General features: G+C 34.0%; 1 protein-coding gene across 2 annotated transcripts; it reads right to left on the reverse strand.

The window, feature by feature from the left end:
• Positions 1–683: 683 nt before the first annotated feature.
• LOC116030031 (uncharacterized protein At5g08430) lies at positions 684–11,953 on the reverse strand. Of its 2 annotated transcripts, none has more exons than XM_031272125.1 (10): positions 11,703–11,953; positions 11,469–11,551; positions 8,525–8,821; positions 7,696–7,808; positions 7,143–7,202; positions 5,222–5,272; positions 3,879–3,949; positions 2,587–3,059; positions 1,361–1,423; positions 684–1,197 (listed from the first exon to the last, which is right to left on the reverse strand). In XM_031272125.1, the coding sequence occupies exons 2-10, from the start codon at positions 11,515–11,517 to the stop codon at positions 911–913; spliced, it is 1,464 nt and encodes a 487-aa protein (XP_031127985.1). In that variant the 5' UTR covers positions 11,518–11,551; positions 11,703–11,953; the 3' UTR covers positions 684–910. The 2 variants fall into 2 exon arrangements, with proteins under 2 accessions (XP_031127985.1, XP_031127984.1); XM_031272124.1 differs by having other exon boundaries at positions 8,525–9,274.
• Between the last annotated feature and the right edge of the window lie 2,518 nt (positions 11,954–14,471).

Raw genomic sequence — 14,471 nt, forward strand, 5'->3', positions numbered from 1 at the left:
CTATATAACACATCATGTCAAACAAAAATGAGAACGAATTTGTGAAATTGACTTAAGAGCAATCTTAGCAGGGGTTATATTTTGAAATTTTTTTTGGCATTGTTGACAGAGAGAGGGAATGACTTGGAGGAGAGAGGGAGGAAGAAAGAGAAAAACACATTTGCATGAATTGTAATTCCGTAAGAAAGAATAAAATGGAATTTAAATTACATTGTTTGGTAAGAAAGAATAGAATGATTGAAAATTGAAAGGAGAAAAATGAATAAAAACTAAAATGTCCTTTTATAATAATAATATAATAATCATAAGGATAAAATGGTAATTTATCATGGAATTACAATTTCAAAAAATGTGAAATTGCAATTTCTAAGAGGGACTTTAGGAATTGCAATTCCATGGTTAGAAGGAATTGTAATTCCTCCAACCAAACCATTGAATTGCAATTCTATGGAGTTTGATAGGAATGAAATTACAATTCCATCCTACCAAACACTCCATTATAGTTTCACGCTTATCACCTTTATATATCAGAAACACAATTGCATGCATAAAAATTACAATTTATTTTGGGCGAAATTCAAAAGAATTGACAAAATAACACTAGCATAATATAATATAACCATATTAGCCCTGTGGAATAGGGGAATCAACAACCCCCCTAACCCTAATCAACATGCATTTCATTTACAAAATAAACATAATAATTAAAATTAAAATAAAACTCAACTGAACAAAGGAGCATGTATGTAAAGATGAGATCACATTGTCCGAAACTTCATTCTTGTCCTGTCTATTACAAAAACAGGAACAGAAAGAAAAAACTTTAATCAAGTAATTTATAATCCAACAAATGCAAGTTTTTCTACTTCTGTATGGGGGAGGGTGGTTACAACTTGCAAGAATGTAACCATTAGATCATTGAATATCGGCGAAGCACATCAACCAGCAAGACCGGTTGTTGCGGGCCTTGCCCAGCCTTCCAGACGCAAAATTTAGGATGAAAGTAAGAGTATGCATACCATTCACGCAATTGGATTAGCGTAAAGGGGCCCTGAACTACACCTTGAGGATCCATGTAGTACCATACCTTTTCATCTACAGGGCGTGGGCACGGACTGACTAGTTGATTGCCATTTGCGATATCACCATCTTCATCATCATCACTCAATTCAATGACCACAGATTCCTTCGCTGCTTCTGGGAGTCCATCAAAGCAATTCATTTGGTTCGGACCGTTAGAATATGACAAGTATACAGATTCAGTATAAATGGGTTTAAAACATAACACAAGAGGTAACTTTCAAATGGTTTAGATGCTAGAAATTTATTAAATGGATTACATTGAAAGAAATAAACTAACCTTTGAAAGAAGAATACAAGTTTCTTGTTGGGCTTGTCGCAACTTGCAGACTAAGGGCCATCCCTATATGGAATTGAATGGATAGTAAATTCAGACTTTACTGGGTTTGACAAACTAATAACTGGGATATTGTAAGGTGGACAGAGGAAGAAAAAATATATATCAAAGAGAATAATTTCACTGGGAGCAGATTATAACTTTATCTTAGGCTGTGTTTGGAAATCATTTTCCGGGATTTCAGTATTTGGATGCAATTGGAAAATCCAATCACCGGAAAACATTTTCCGTTGATTGGGGAAAATCTAGTCATTTTGGGGAAAGTTGACTTCCACCACACTCAGAACAAGGGTTCCGGCAGAAACCATAAGTTTGGTTTCCGCCGGAAACCAGAGTGTTTCAGCCGGAAACCTGTTTTTTTTTTTTTTAAAAAAAAAATTTATAAATAATATTATTTTTAATATTATTATAAATATTTTTATATTCTAAATAAAAAATTTAAAATGTTTAATTATACAATTCTACTCATTTTCGACAAAATGAACCAAACATCCAAACACACAAAGACAGTTTTCTGTTGTGCAACCAAACATGGGAAAAGAAAATGTTTTCTGGAAATGACTCATTTTCTAAAAAAAATATTTTCCAGAAGTCATTTTCCTGCTTTCCAAATGGACCCTTTAAGGTAACTGCTCATCCACACCTTTTCTTCTCCTACTACAGAGAAAAATATTGAAAGTACAAAGATTCCCTAAGGCACCCTTTATCCTAATGTCAGCCAGTTCAAGCCAATCACCACTATCCAAATTCAGAACAATATCAGTTTTAAAGGCACCTTCCACTTCTTTGAATATCAGATCACCCACTGAGTTCCTTAACGTTTTAGCATCAAAAAGAGTAAACTGCATGAGGGTGTTTAAAAATTAAAATCGCTACACCAATTACAAGCTTTCCAAAGGTTCTTTTTGGTGTGTGTGTGCATGTGTGAGAGAGAGAGAGGCTGAGAGGTAGTGCATTGTTTTCACACCCAGAAGGCGATGATTAGTTAACCATTTTAGCCCGTGTGTCAGATCATCAGATAATTGATAATTCTATTTAAATTAAAATCCTTAAATTCAACAAATAATTGCTAGATAAACACTGAAACAAATGAGCAATTTCTTAATAGCATATCGCATCACACCACTTTACCCAATTAATTAATGCAAAAGGTGGATTCATATAAATACCTGCAGCAAGTAAATCAGAAGGCCCCCTAAGTGTAGATCCTGAGAAGCACTTGACTGCTCCCACTTCTTTTGAAGCATCCAATGGTGGCATAGTTTCCTTTTCGGGTTTTTCTGGAGCATCCAAAGGCATAGTTTCCTTTTCTGGTTTTTCTGGAGCATCCAAAGGCATAGTTTCCTTTTCTGGTTCTTCTGGAGCATCCAAAAGCATAGTTTCCTTTTCTGGTTCTTCTGGAGCATCCAACGGCATAGTTTCCTTTTCTGGTTCTTTAGCTTCTACCTTTAGATTCTCACCAAAAAGTCTAGTCTGCTCAGGTTCTGGAGAGCCACTTTTTTCTTCATCTCTTTCTGAAGCACCTGCCTTTGTGGCTTCAGGTTCTAGTTCTTCAGCTACTACCTTTGGCTTCTCTGACAACAATCTTTCTTGCTCACTTTTTGTCATGAGCAGCTGCCTTTTCTGCAAGTACTCATACAATGTGAACTCTAGAGCAGGTAAAGGAAATCATGATGGTTCATGGCTGCCAATCTTCTACAAGTTTTCTAAGTTTATTCATAGAAGCATCAACCGAAGGGGGCAATTGACACCTTTTTGGATCAAAGAATTTATCAAAGTAATGCTCTTAGACCCAAGCAGCTTCTTGTTAAACAGATACTTCAAACACTAGAAAGAAGATTTTCATTGCATCTCTCTACTCAATCCAAATGCTACATCAAATTTAAAAACGAATGAAAAGGAACATATAATTAAATATAGTTACGTGTTCAAGTATGGGCAACATCACCACCCCAAAAAGCAAAAGAAATCTCAACATATGGTTTTGAACATCATGGCCTTAACCATGCATTCGAGAAATCACCAAAGACTTAAATACAAAAACTAAAAATCAGGTAGATAAGGTTCATATGAATCCTTGATTTAGCTTGGAGGTCAATAGCATCTTGAGGCTTTGTTCAGGGGTTAAGAATTTTTTTTATTTTTTAGGTAGTTGTTTTATTGGGAGACACATTAGAATAAGATAAGGGTTACACTAGTGACCTTAGGTACAGGACACCTCACATTGAACATAACACATCATAATCCTGCTGTCTCATGGCTTTCCATTTAGGTCCTAATGTCCTATGAACTTCATTAAAATATATATGACTAGATATCATAACATTTATGGATGAATCTTCTAACATTATCTGTAGTCATCATACAGATAATAGTTGTTATCATTGCAAGCAACAGATGAATACAGGAAAAAAAAAGAAAGTCTAACTTGCAATCAAGACTTTGACATTGCAAAGGATATTCTCTCCGCCATCCCTTTTCGTTCGCGTGATCGATGCGCCTTTGTAACATCTTGATTTCTTTGTCAATCCACTGTAAAATAAAAATAAAATAAACATAAAAAATGAGGAAAAAAGCATTGCATGTTTAAAGGAAAGATCAGAACCAGAAGGAGAGAATTCATATCAAAGCAACAGAAATTCAGAATAGGCGTAACTCCATACTCCCAAGTTTTACCAACATATTCAAAATAAGTGCTAACAACCTCATCCAAAGCTCCTCTACAAATGTTAGCGGGGGAACTTTTAGTTTCCAATGAAAAAAACTCGACGAAATGGACATTGATTAGCATTTTCAATCACTATTGCAAAAATCGGCCGCCTAGGCACTAGGCGCCCCTAGGCCGAGGCGAATGCTCCCTAGGCGGTAGCCGACCGCCAAATTAGGCAGACTCGGCCGAGTTAACTCGCCCAACTCGGTAGAGTTAGCCGAGTTAACTCGAGCGAGTCGGCCTTGTTAATTTTTTTATTATATTTAAATCTATTTATTTATATAAAGAGTTAATTACCGATTTGGTCCCTCGACTATTGGGATTTCACCACTTTGGTCCTCGACAATTTTTCTTGCCCAATTAAGTCCTCGACTTTGAAAAAATTAACCAATTTGGTCCTCCGTTTATTTTACCATTTGATATCCGTTAAATCGGGACCAAATTGGTAATTTTCACTATAGTCAAGGGACCATTTAAGTCAAAATTAATTACCGAAATGGTCCCTTGACTATAGCAAAATTACCAATTTGGTCCTGATTTAACGGTTGTTTAACACCAAAATAAACGGAGGACCAAATTGGTTAATTTTTTCAAAGTCGAGGACTTAATTGAGCAAGAAAAATTGTCGAGGACCAAAGTGGTGAAATCCCAATAGTCGAGGGACCAAATCGGTAATTAACTCTTTATATATAAATAAGAGAAGTAAGATATATATATATGTGTATATATATATATAGATAATCTAATCTAATCTAATATATGGCATACACCCACACATGCACTATTTTTTTGTTTTTATAGGTCGCCGCCTAGCGCCTACTGCAACCATATTTTCAATAAAGCAGAACAATTTGGCATATGAACTTAGATTCTAGATCCTAACATCACGTGAGGTTAAGAATTGTAGGTAGCCATGCCATTTAATAACAAAGTCCCCTACCATTAAAATAACAGAATAAATGTAATTGCCAAAGGGCATGCTTGAGATGAAAAGGAAGCATTAATATGAAAGAATTCATACATTTTGTTAAACTTTTATCTTGACGATATAATTTTTTTTTTAAAAATGGAAAGAAATAAAAAGAAACACATACATGTTTGGTGATATCCTCATGTAGATCATGGGCCTTTAATTCAAGCTCCACCTGTCAAAAAGTCAAATTTAGTGAAAGACTGCAAATGCCAGAGACAGAATTGTTATCACTGAATATAAGATCTAATACAGATAATGTATAACCAATTGTGCTTCATCATTTAGGAAAACTATCAAAGGTTTAAAAGCCCGTAAAGTAAAAATCTGTCAGAAGAAGGAAATAATGTATCAAATATTGTCCTTCAAAACTAAATTGCTTAAAAAACTGCATGTATGATAATAGTTATCAAGGCGGACTTTCTAGGCGAGATGCCGTCAACTGCCTAGTCAACTAGTCGACTAGGCGACCGCCTAGGCGATGAGTAATATATATATATATATATATATATATAGAGGACGTGAATAGGCAATTAGGCATGATGTGTGTTGGAAATAGGCAACCATATTTACTCTACTCTCGGTAGTTGTAACAGCCATATTTACTCTACTCTAGGAAGTTGTAGCCTTTGAGAAGAGTGTGAAATTAAAAGCTTTTGTATATTTCTATGTATTAACACTACACACTGATTACACATATATATACATAGGAATTGAGACAAAAAGGGACTCTTTTCCTGGAAATACTACTCCCACTATTAGCACTAACTCTACTGATGCAAACATCCTTATTTTGCTCCTATTTTGCTCCATAATGTTTCCACAAAGAGGGGTGGGCTTTGCTCAGAACAGGAGGACGACGCCGGAGCTCAAACCGCTCCGCCATAGGAGCCACCACGCTCCTCCACGCGCCGCCGCTCCGACTCCACGCGCCGCCGCGCGAGGCCGATTCCGGCGACTTCTCCGGCTAGAAATTACACCGGTAGACTCGCCTTAGTGTGTAGATTCTACCCATGTATGTTTTGTGGAGTTTTGGGGTTGTATTATGCACTTAGGCGAGGCGAGCACATTAGGCGTTCGGTCTCGACCGACCGGACGCCTAGGCGTCGCCTAGACGACGCCTTGATAACACTGGGGTATGATTGAATGAATTTACCCTCCCTTGCCTAAGGCATTGAATTTATAAGCATAGGATGCACCATTACTTGACAAAATAAGAAGCAAGGAAAAGAAAAAGTTGTAGGCAAGTTCAAGAATTATTAGTTAACGCCTAGAAGAGACAATACATGAGGAGAGAGAATCACTCATTTTGTTGCACTTAGCATCTTATTGATATTTTCTTTCAGCAAGCACATCCTTCACATAGAGGAGGGTGAACTTTAGAGGTCAAAGAACAAGAAAAGTATTAATAAAATTGGGTAGAAGACCATATGGAGAAATGATACCTACTAAACTTGAACAAACACTAAGAACTGCTAAGAATAGTTCATCTTTGGCTTTTCAGTGCAATCACCATTTTGTTTTTTCCTTATCCAGAAGCTAACTTTCTTTTGAAAATCAGTCCTAAAATATGTAACCTACTAGCACTTATGGTAAAGTTTACATAACAAAAACGTTTGAATTGGTTCAAACAATAAGCACTACTAGATGTGATATTTTTCACCTCATCTGTAATATAGTACCATTCAGACAATAATTTAAAGAATATATTATCCTAGATACCATTAGATTTCATCTAGACTTTATATCCTGAACTCCCTGCCCAGTCCCATTAGACCAGTTAAGTTGGGACAGAGGGAGAATAAATTAGCATCAAATTCACAATCTATAGCCAATGAGTTGCAGCTAAATCAGATTTAAGTATGAAGCAGCAGGTTGAAGGGGGAAAGAAAAACAAACAAAACTTAAGACTAGGTTGGGTATACAAATTATGCTAGAGTGTCTTGCTTCAGTTAAAATTTTTAATGCTAAAGTTTCACCATTATTGCTTGCCAACAAATCCTAGAATCAATATAGAAGGACCAGTGCTGTTTATATAATCTTACAACAGTAAGTCTCTTGAGCAGGCCAGCTTTTACTCTTTCACGCAAATCCTCACATTCTGCCTGAAAACATATGACAAGATAATTACTAAAGAGAACAAACTAAAGTCTAAAAGTAACTTATGAATTATGATAAAGCTTGATGTTCTAGCTTTTCAGCTTTTGATATCTAAAACCAGGAAATCCCCCCTACTTTGAGAAGCCAAAGAACAAGTCATTGATGGAGAAAGAAAATCTAAAAGAATCTTGCAAGGAGCCTTCCATAAACAGCACCCAAGTGATATGCTTCATGTTCTAGTTTTGATATCTAAGACCATTAAATCCCCTCTATTTGAGAAGCCATAGAACAAGTCAATAATGGAGGCATCCCAAGATTGATCTATAATTAAAAGTTACACATACATAATTATGTCAGACTGGATTTAGAATTATCATCCACCATTTACCCGAGTGGGAAAAGATACAAACCTTCAGAATCACAAATTTTAGCACCAATTTCCCATATCCTAGAGAACAAAAACCAAATTTAAAGAAGAAAAAAATATATGCTGTTTACCTCTGAGAAGTCATCCTCCGACAATGAAGATATGAGAACATCTTTTGTCCAATTTGAAAGCTGAAGGTAAGTTTCCAAACCAGCATCTCCAGACCCAAATGTCTTCTTGACACCTATAAAAGAATTTGACATTAACACCAAAAGAAATAGCAGCAAAAAGAGAGAGTATATGGAAAGTTGGAAACAACAATGATATTAAGAGAATGTAACTGAAAGCAAAACTTTTGAACAATCAGTCTCGTGATCAGCCATGGTGATTCATAATTAAGATATTTAATTATTTGGCAGTGACCTGGTTAAAGGAATACTAGGAGAACATGGAGATCATGCCAAAGCAACACCTCTCAACATGGAGAGAATACATTTGTTCCACAATCATAAATAATAAAATTGTAACAGAAGAGGCATATTAGTTTACTCTTGTTGAAAAAATAGAAAACTTTCATCCTTGCTAAAGCATGTGCTTTTTATAAGATTCGTAAATGTAGCCTCTAAAACTCAGAGATGTGGCTGTGAAACCTAAAATAAAAACCACATATACCCAAAGCCATTTGCAATATAGCTCCCTAAAAAGCTAATTAACTAGTATGGATGGCAATTCATATCCAACTTTTGGGTGCCTGCTCCTTATTTCTGATGATGTAAATTATAGATTTTAAAAAATAAAATTTACTTCTTGTTTTGTATCACAGCGGGGGTATCAATGTACATGCTGATAGAACAATGAAAGTGATTCTTACACTTAGTGAAGTATTTGAAGGAGCTTACCTAGCATAAATGCACTTATTATATGCAATCCTTTGCAATGATAAACTTTTGAGAGTAGTACCTGTAACTTGCTGAAGCTGGTGAGAATTTTTCTGGAGGAAATCATTTGGATCAGATTTGATCCTCACAAAGCTGCCCACTACTTTATCTTCAAAGCTCTCATCGCTCTTCAAGAGACTCTGAAGTAAGGTCCTCTTCAAATAAATAAGCTTAATATTTTGAGAAGTCAGTGCTGCAAAACAGCTTTTGGGAGCCTCCTGGACTTTCTTCTTTTGAGGTATTGATGTCTTCCTTTCCTTTGATACCAAATAACCATCCTCCTCTTCTGCATCCTCCTGTGCTGAACTGTTTTCTTCATCTGAGTCATCACGATTCTCAATGAAGTGCACTTCCAACAAATCATAAATCTTTATCCTAGGAATTGATTTCTTTCCAAAAAGAGTCTTAAGTCTTTCATCACATAAGATTCTCTTCTTCTTTTGTGGATTAAGAAGGTTATTAGAATTTACATAATCAAGGATAATGCCATTCACCTCATGCCTAGAGTACTCTCTACTAGTTTCTCTACCAATTGATTGTAGAAATTCAATCAAAGGTTTGGATCCCCATCCAACAAATACTAATTTTTTTGATTTAAAACTCCTTTTTCTTTTTAATGGAAAGGAGAACTGATCATTAGTTTCCTCCACCCAGAAACCTGGATCGTCTTTCATATTGCTAGAGGCTTAGAACATGCTAGCCCCAGAGCATTTCATATGCAATTTCCAGTCTTTGCAAGGAATACAAGGAAGTTTAATTTGCAAGTTTTGACCTGGCATATTATAACTCATCAGTTCATGACTTTGAAATAAAGAAGCAAATGTACAGGATTATATGATCAAGGAAGACAACATACAATGTAAAATACCCAGAAAAAAAGTTGGGAGGGGGGAAAGAGGTAAATCACAATAGATTAATCACTTTATCACATAGAAACTAACAGCCATAACAACCTTATTAAATGGACTGAAAACAAGCCAATGCCAGAAATGCAACAGATATGATATTGAAAATTTAGACCAGCATCTACCATATCATAGCTAGAGCAAGTCAGTATGCTAAATTTGCAAGATTATATGATATCAGCAAAATAAGTCTATTGGTTTACTGTAGCAGTTACACTTTTTTTACATTGAAAACTTCCAAAACTAGTTCTACTCTAAGAAAACTTTAAGCTATAACTCTATAAGTGCTATAGAGTATTGATACAGCAAGTTTGGCATAAGTACAGTAGGAATACACTCTTTCACTGTAGGATATAGTTTTATGCACAGAGATGGAGTCAATATAGGACCTCTCTTTCAAAACAGCTAGTTTTGGTAAAACAAATTTGCAAATAATATGCACAGAGACAAGAGTCAAAGCAATAGGAAAAGCCCACAAGAACTACATAAAATATTTACAAAATAATCAGATTTGAAAATAAAAATAGAGCAATAAGGAAGTTTGGCACAACCCCTTTATCTCAATATCATACCTTCATATTGTTAAAAGAAACAACTTTGACCAATGCAAATATTAACTTCTTTATAACAAATTCATGTTATTAACAAATCCAGAACCATGAAGAACCAAATCACTCTCTGCCTCTCTTTGTAATCCAAGTTCATGGTGCCTAGCTAAGCCTGGTCTGATTTTCTGCAATCTAAAGCCTTGAATCTTAACTAAACCCCTAATGACTTGGGACTCTGCAAGAATCACTCTCCCACTCAACCTAGTGATCTCCATATGCCAGATTTCTCTTACAATTTCTTATCACAAGTTTTAAGTGATAAAATGGAAAAATAAAGAGAATGAGAATCCAGGTGCATTATTTAACTTTTAGTTGATCGCCTTAACATCTTTTCAAATACTTCAAGTTATTATGTATTGATAATTAAGTGTCTAAGAACTTAAGATTTGTAGGTTTGGCAGATATTGAAATGTCAGCCCCCACTTGAGAGGTAGAATCTAAAGTATAAGAGCAAGTGAAGAGAGAAGATAAAATCAACCTAGAAAGAGAGAGAGAGAGAGAGAGAGAGACTAAATTGATATGATAAGCAACATTGTATTAAAAGAGCCTAGTATTCATATGCCATTAGGTAAGCTAAAGTGTCCAACTCTGAAAAGCCAAAACACTCCTAGAAATATGCAGGCTAACAAATTTAATACATGTTTATTTTCAAAATTACTAAACAACCATATTCTGCCCATGACAGTTGAGTCATTACTTTCCTTATAACCTCTAGCCAATTAACCAGAAAGTATCAAATTAATTACAAGTAATACATCAGCAGAGCACGTTCTTAGCCCTCCTCTATATAAATCTCCACTTTTCATGTCGAATATATCTGCTTTAGCAAGAGTTATTTTTGCCACATTCACAGTAAACAGTCCAACAAATAAATGAACATCATTTCCTATTGCTGAGACCCCATAGCACCATAACTGACTGATTTCTCACTTACTGTCTAAGATTCTTTATTTTAAGCAACGTCTACCTCCACACTTGCACTAACAGAATTCACTAAAGCACACTATTTACCCTAGACAATAGTTCAAGAACAATTAGTAATAGTCCAACAGATAAATTAAAAGCATTTCCTAATGCTGAGGCCCCATAGCACAATAACTGATGGATTTCTCACATGCTGTCTAAGATTACCCTCTACCTCCATGCTTGGAATAACAGAATTCACTAAAGCACACTGTTTACCCTAAACAATAGACCAAGAACAATTAGTCATTAGTCAAATACCCTCAATATGTTTTTTTTTGTTTTTTAAATAACCCTAACAGCAATCAGTCTGTTGGTCTAAGAATTATACTCAAATATTTACAAATTCCATATCTATTTCATTGAGAATTTGACTTTTGCAACACTTTTCTCTATTTCATTACAAGCATCAAGAGCTCCAATGCTTCCCCAGAACAGAATACTTTGAAATTGAAACACTCATTAATCAAAACCCATGTTTTGTTCTTACCTTTGCAGAAATAAATGACTTTCGCCCACTCCAAGAAATGTAGAACCATAAATACGATAACTTGGCAGCAACAACAAGCCCCCCTGCGATAGAACAGAGGATATATATATATAAGCAAATAATTAAACTGACAAAAGAAAAATGAAAATGGTACGCTCTTTTAATCGAGAAAAACTGTAAAACGAAATGAAGATTAAAAAAAAAAATAGTATAAACCTTAACAAACATACTTACCCTAATAGAAACTCTGGGTTGCTAAACAACTGAAAAATTTGCACGCTGAATGTGGATTGTACATCTTGATGAATAGGGAAAACAGAAAAGGTTATGGTAAAAGAGGGAGAGGAAGAAAGCTTGTCGGAGGTGAGGAAGGCAGATAGAGAATAGCAATAGAGTGTGACTTCAAATGATATCACCAGAGACTAAGCAGAAGAATAAACTATTCGGAACGTTACGATACATTCGACAAGGCAGGGAGGGGCAGGCAATCGCAAACCAAACAACCCCTAACAATATCATAAAGGTGGGGATTCGCATTTCGCTTTCGCTTTCGCAGGGCCACAGCTGTCACTTAACTCAAAATAACTCAAAATAAGCATATAAAATTTGTTTTGTAAATTTGACCTTATCGTGAACACTATAATTTATAATTTACATTGAGTCCATTGACTAGTTGAGATTAGGGGACTGATTTTATAAATATGATAAATTATATTGTAGATCATTAATACTTTCTCTGTCCCATTTTGTGTATCTAGTTCAATTAACGTGATTTGAATGAAGTTATTTTTAAATTAATTTTTTATAATAATAGGTTTAGTATTATTATACAAATTTTATATATTTAGAAACTACATTAAAAAAAAGTATTATTAAACACAAAAAATAAATTAAAAAATAAGTTAAAAAAATACTAAAGAAAATAAACAAAGAAGAAAGTGTTGGTTTGACCCATAAGTAGTAAGTAGGAAAGTTAAAATAGAAAAAAGGGAGTAAATGTTTGTTTTTAATAAATTATATGTTCAATTTTATATAATATGCTAAAATTAAACCTTCAAAAAAATAGCATGTAATATAATATAATAAAATAAATACTCAATATACTAAAAACGTGAAAAGAGTCAAATATACTATTGAATTTTAAACGAAATGAATCAGGCCCTTGAACTTTTGAAATGCGCAATTAAGCACTTCAACTTATTAAAATCAGTCAAATAAGTCTAATTTACAAATAAGCATGTCGTCGTTGACCACCGTTAGCTATCATTGACCTTCGTCATCTGCCGTTGATCGCCACCATTGATAATAAATGGGGAAAAATTGGCGACCGAATAACGATTGTTGATCGCCTTCTTCTGTGGGTCGCGTGGATAAGGCGACTAAGTGGTTGCTTCTCTAGCGGAGAAAGCAACCAATGATCACCTTCTCCACTAGTGGTTGTCGTTTTTTTTCTCAGGAGATAGTCAAAACATCGCCAAAACCTTAGTGACATGCTATTATAGGTTACTAACGTATTTTTGAAATTCAATACACTAAAATGACATGTTAGTGTGCTTAGTTGCACTTTCGTTTAAGATTTAATGATTTATTTGACTATTTTTCCTACTAAAAATAAGAATATGTGATAGTGGTGGTACACGATATAATGAAATATTATATTTAATATTATACCATATTGGTCCATTGCAATACGTTACAATACTTTTGATCAAAATTTGCAAATTAGATCGACAAATGAAATATTAAAAATTACAAATTAGATCCCTTTTGTAAGAAAATCATGTGGGGCCTAACAATGCATCTTAGAAATATTAAATTTTAAATACATGTCAAACAACTAAAAATATAAATAAATTTCTATAAACGTCTAGTAACCATAACAAATGAAATACTAACTGAACGTTACAATACTTTTGATAAGAAATTGCAAATCAAAACCCTTATTGATAAATACCATGTAAGGCAAATATTGACTTAGCGGGTGTTTGGTTATTGGCTGATAAGCTAAATTTTAGTTTATTTGATTAAGTTTGGCTATTTGACCCACTAATAAGTTATTTTGAAGTGTTTAGTAAATGTTTGATTGGGCCAATAAATTGAAAACTGAATAGCCGATGAATGTAGCGTTTTTGATCAGCTTGTTGGGATCAATTGGTATATTGACTATTTTATCCTTTGGAATCAATGAGATTTACTTTTAAATGGGTGGTGGATTTGTCATTTTATAATAATAATAATAATAATAATAATAATAAATATAAACGGGGTGGGTTTGCCATTTTATAATAATAATAATAATAATAATAATAATAATAATAACAACAACAACAACAACAATAACAACAACAACGGATTGTGGGTTGGACTGAGCATTATCGAACAACCTATTTCGTTGGAGCAACAATGCTTGTGTATTATTCTGGTTAGGTACACTACTAAGATAACAAATTTGCTTAAAATAACACTGAGATTAGCTAGACTAATGTACAATTGTAGTACGAATAGGAATTGTATTACCATATTTTACAACACTGCGCAAACCTTAATAGTATAGCACTGTTTTGGGGGCAAAATTAAAATAGATGATTTTGTTTTTATTAATAGTATAGTTAGTATAGATTATGTTGTAGGAAAGTATATGTACAGTTATATTACAATTATTAATTTTAATCTAAAATTGTATTACGAATAGGAAAGTAGGAAAAAATATATTGTATTAGGAATTGTATTAATATATTTTAATGTACAATTGTAGTACGAAAAAGAATTGTATTACAATATTTTACAATATTACGTAAACCTTAATTGTATAGGACTGTTTTGGGCGGGAAGTTAAAATAGAGGATTTTGTTTTAATTAATAGTATAGATTACGTTGTAGGAGAGTACATGTACAGTTATATTACAAATAATAATTTTAATATAAAATTGTGTTACGAATAGGAAAGTATGAAAGAATATATCGTATTACGAATTGTATTAACATATTTTAATGTACAATTGT

This window comes from Ipomoea triloba, chromosome 9, assembly GCF_003576645.1.
Source record: "Ipomoea triloba cultivar NCNSP0323 chromosome 9, ASM357664v1".
Classification (NCBI taxonomy): Eukaryota; Viridiplantae; Streptophyta; class Magnoliopsida; order Solanales; family Convolvulaceae; genus Ipomoea; species Ipomoea triloba.

Coding starts and splice junctions, on each gene's coding strand:
- LOC116030031 (XM_031272124.1), bottom strand. CDS start 9,176: ATGAAAGACGATCCAGGTTTCTGGGTGGAGGAAACTAATGATCAGTTC. Junction 7,809..8,524: donor CCAGCTTCAGCAAGTTACAG/GTACTACTCTCA, acceptor ATTCTTTTATAG/GTGTCAAGAAGACATTTGGG. Junction 3,950..5,221: donor ATGAGGATATCACCAAACAT/GTATGTGTTTCT, acceptor TTTATTTTACAG/TGGATTGACAAAGAAATCAA.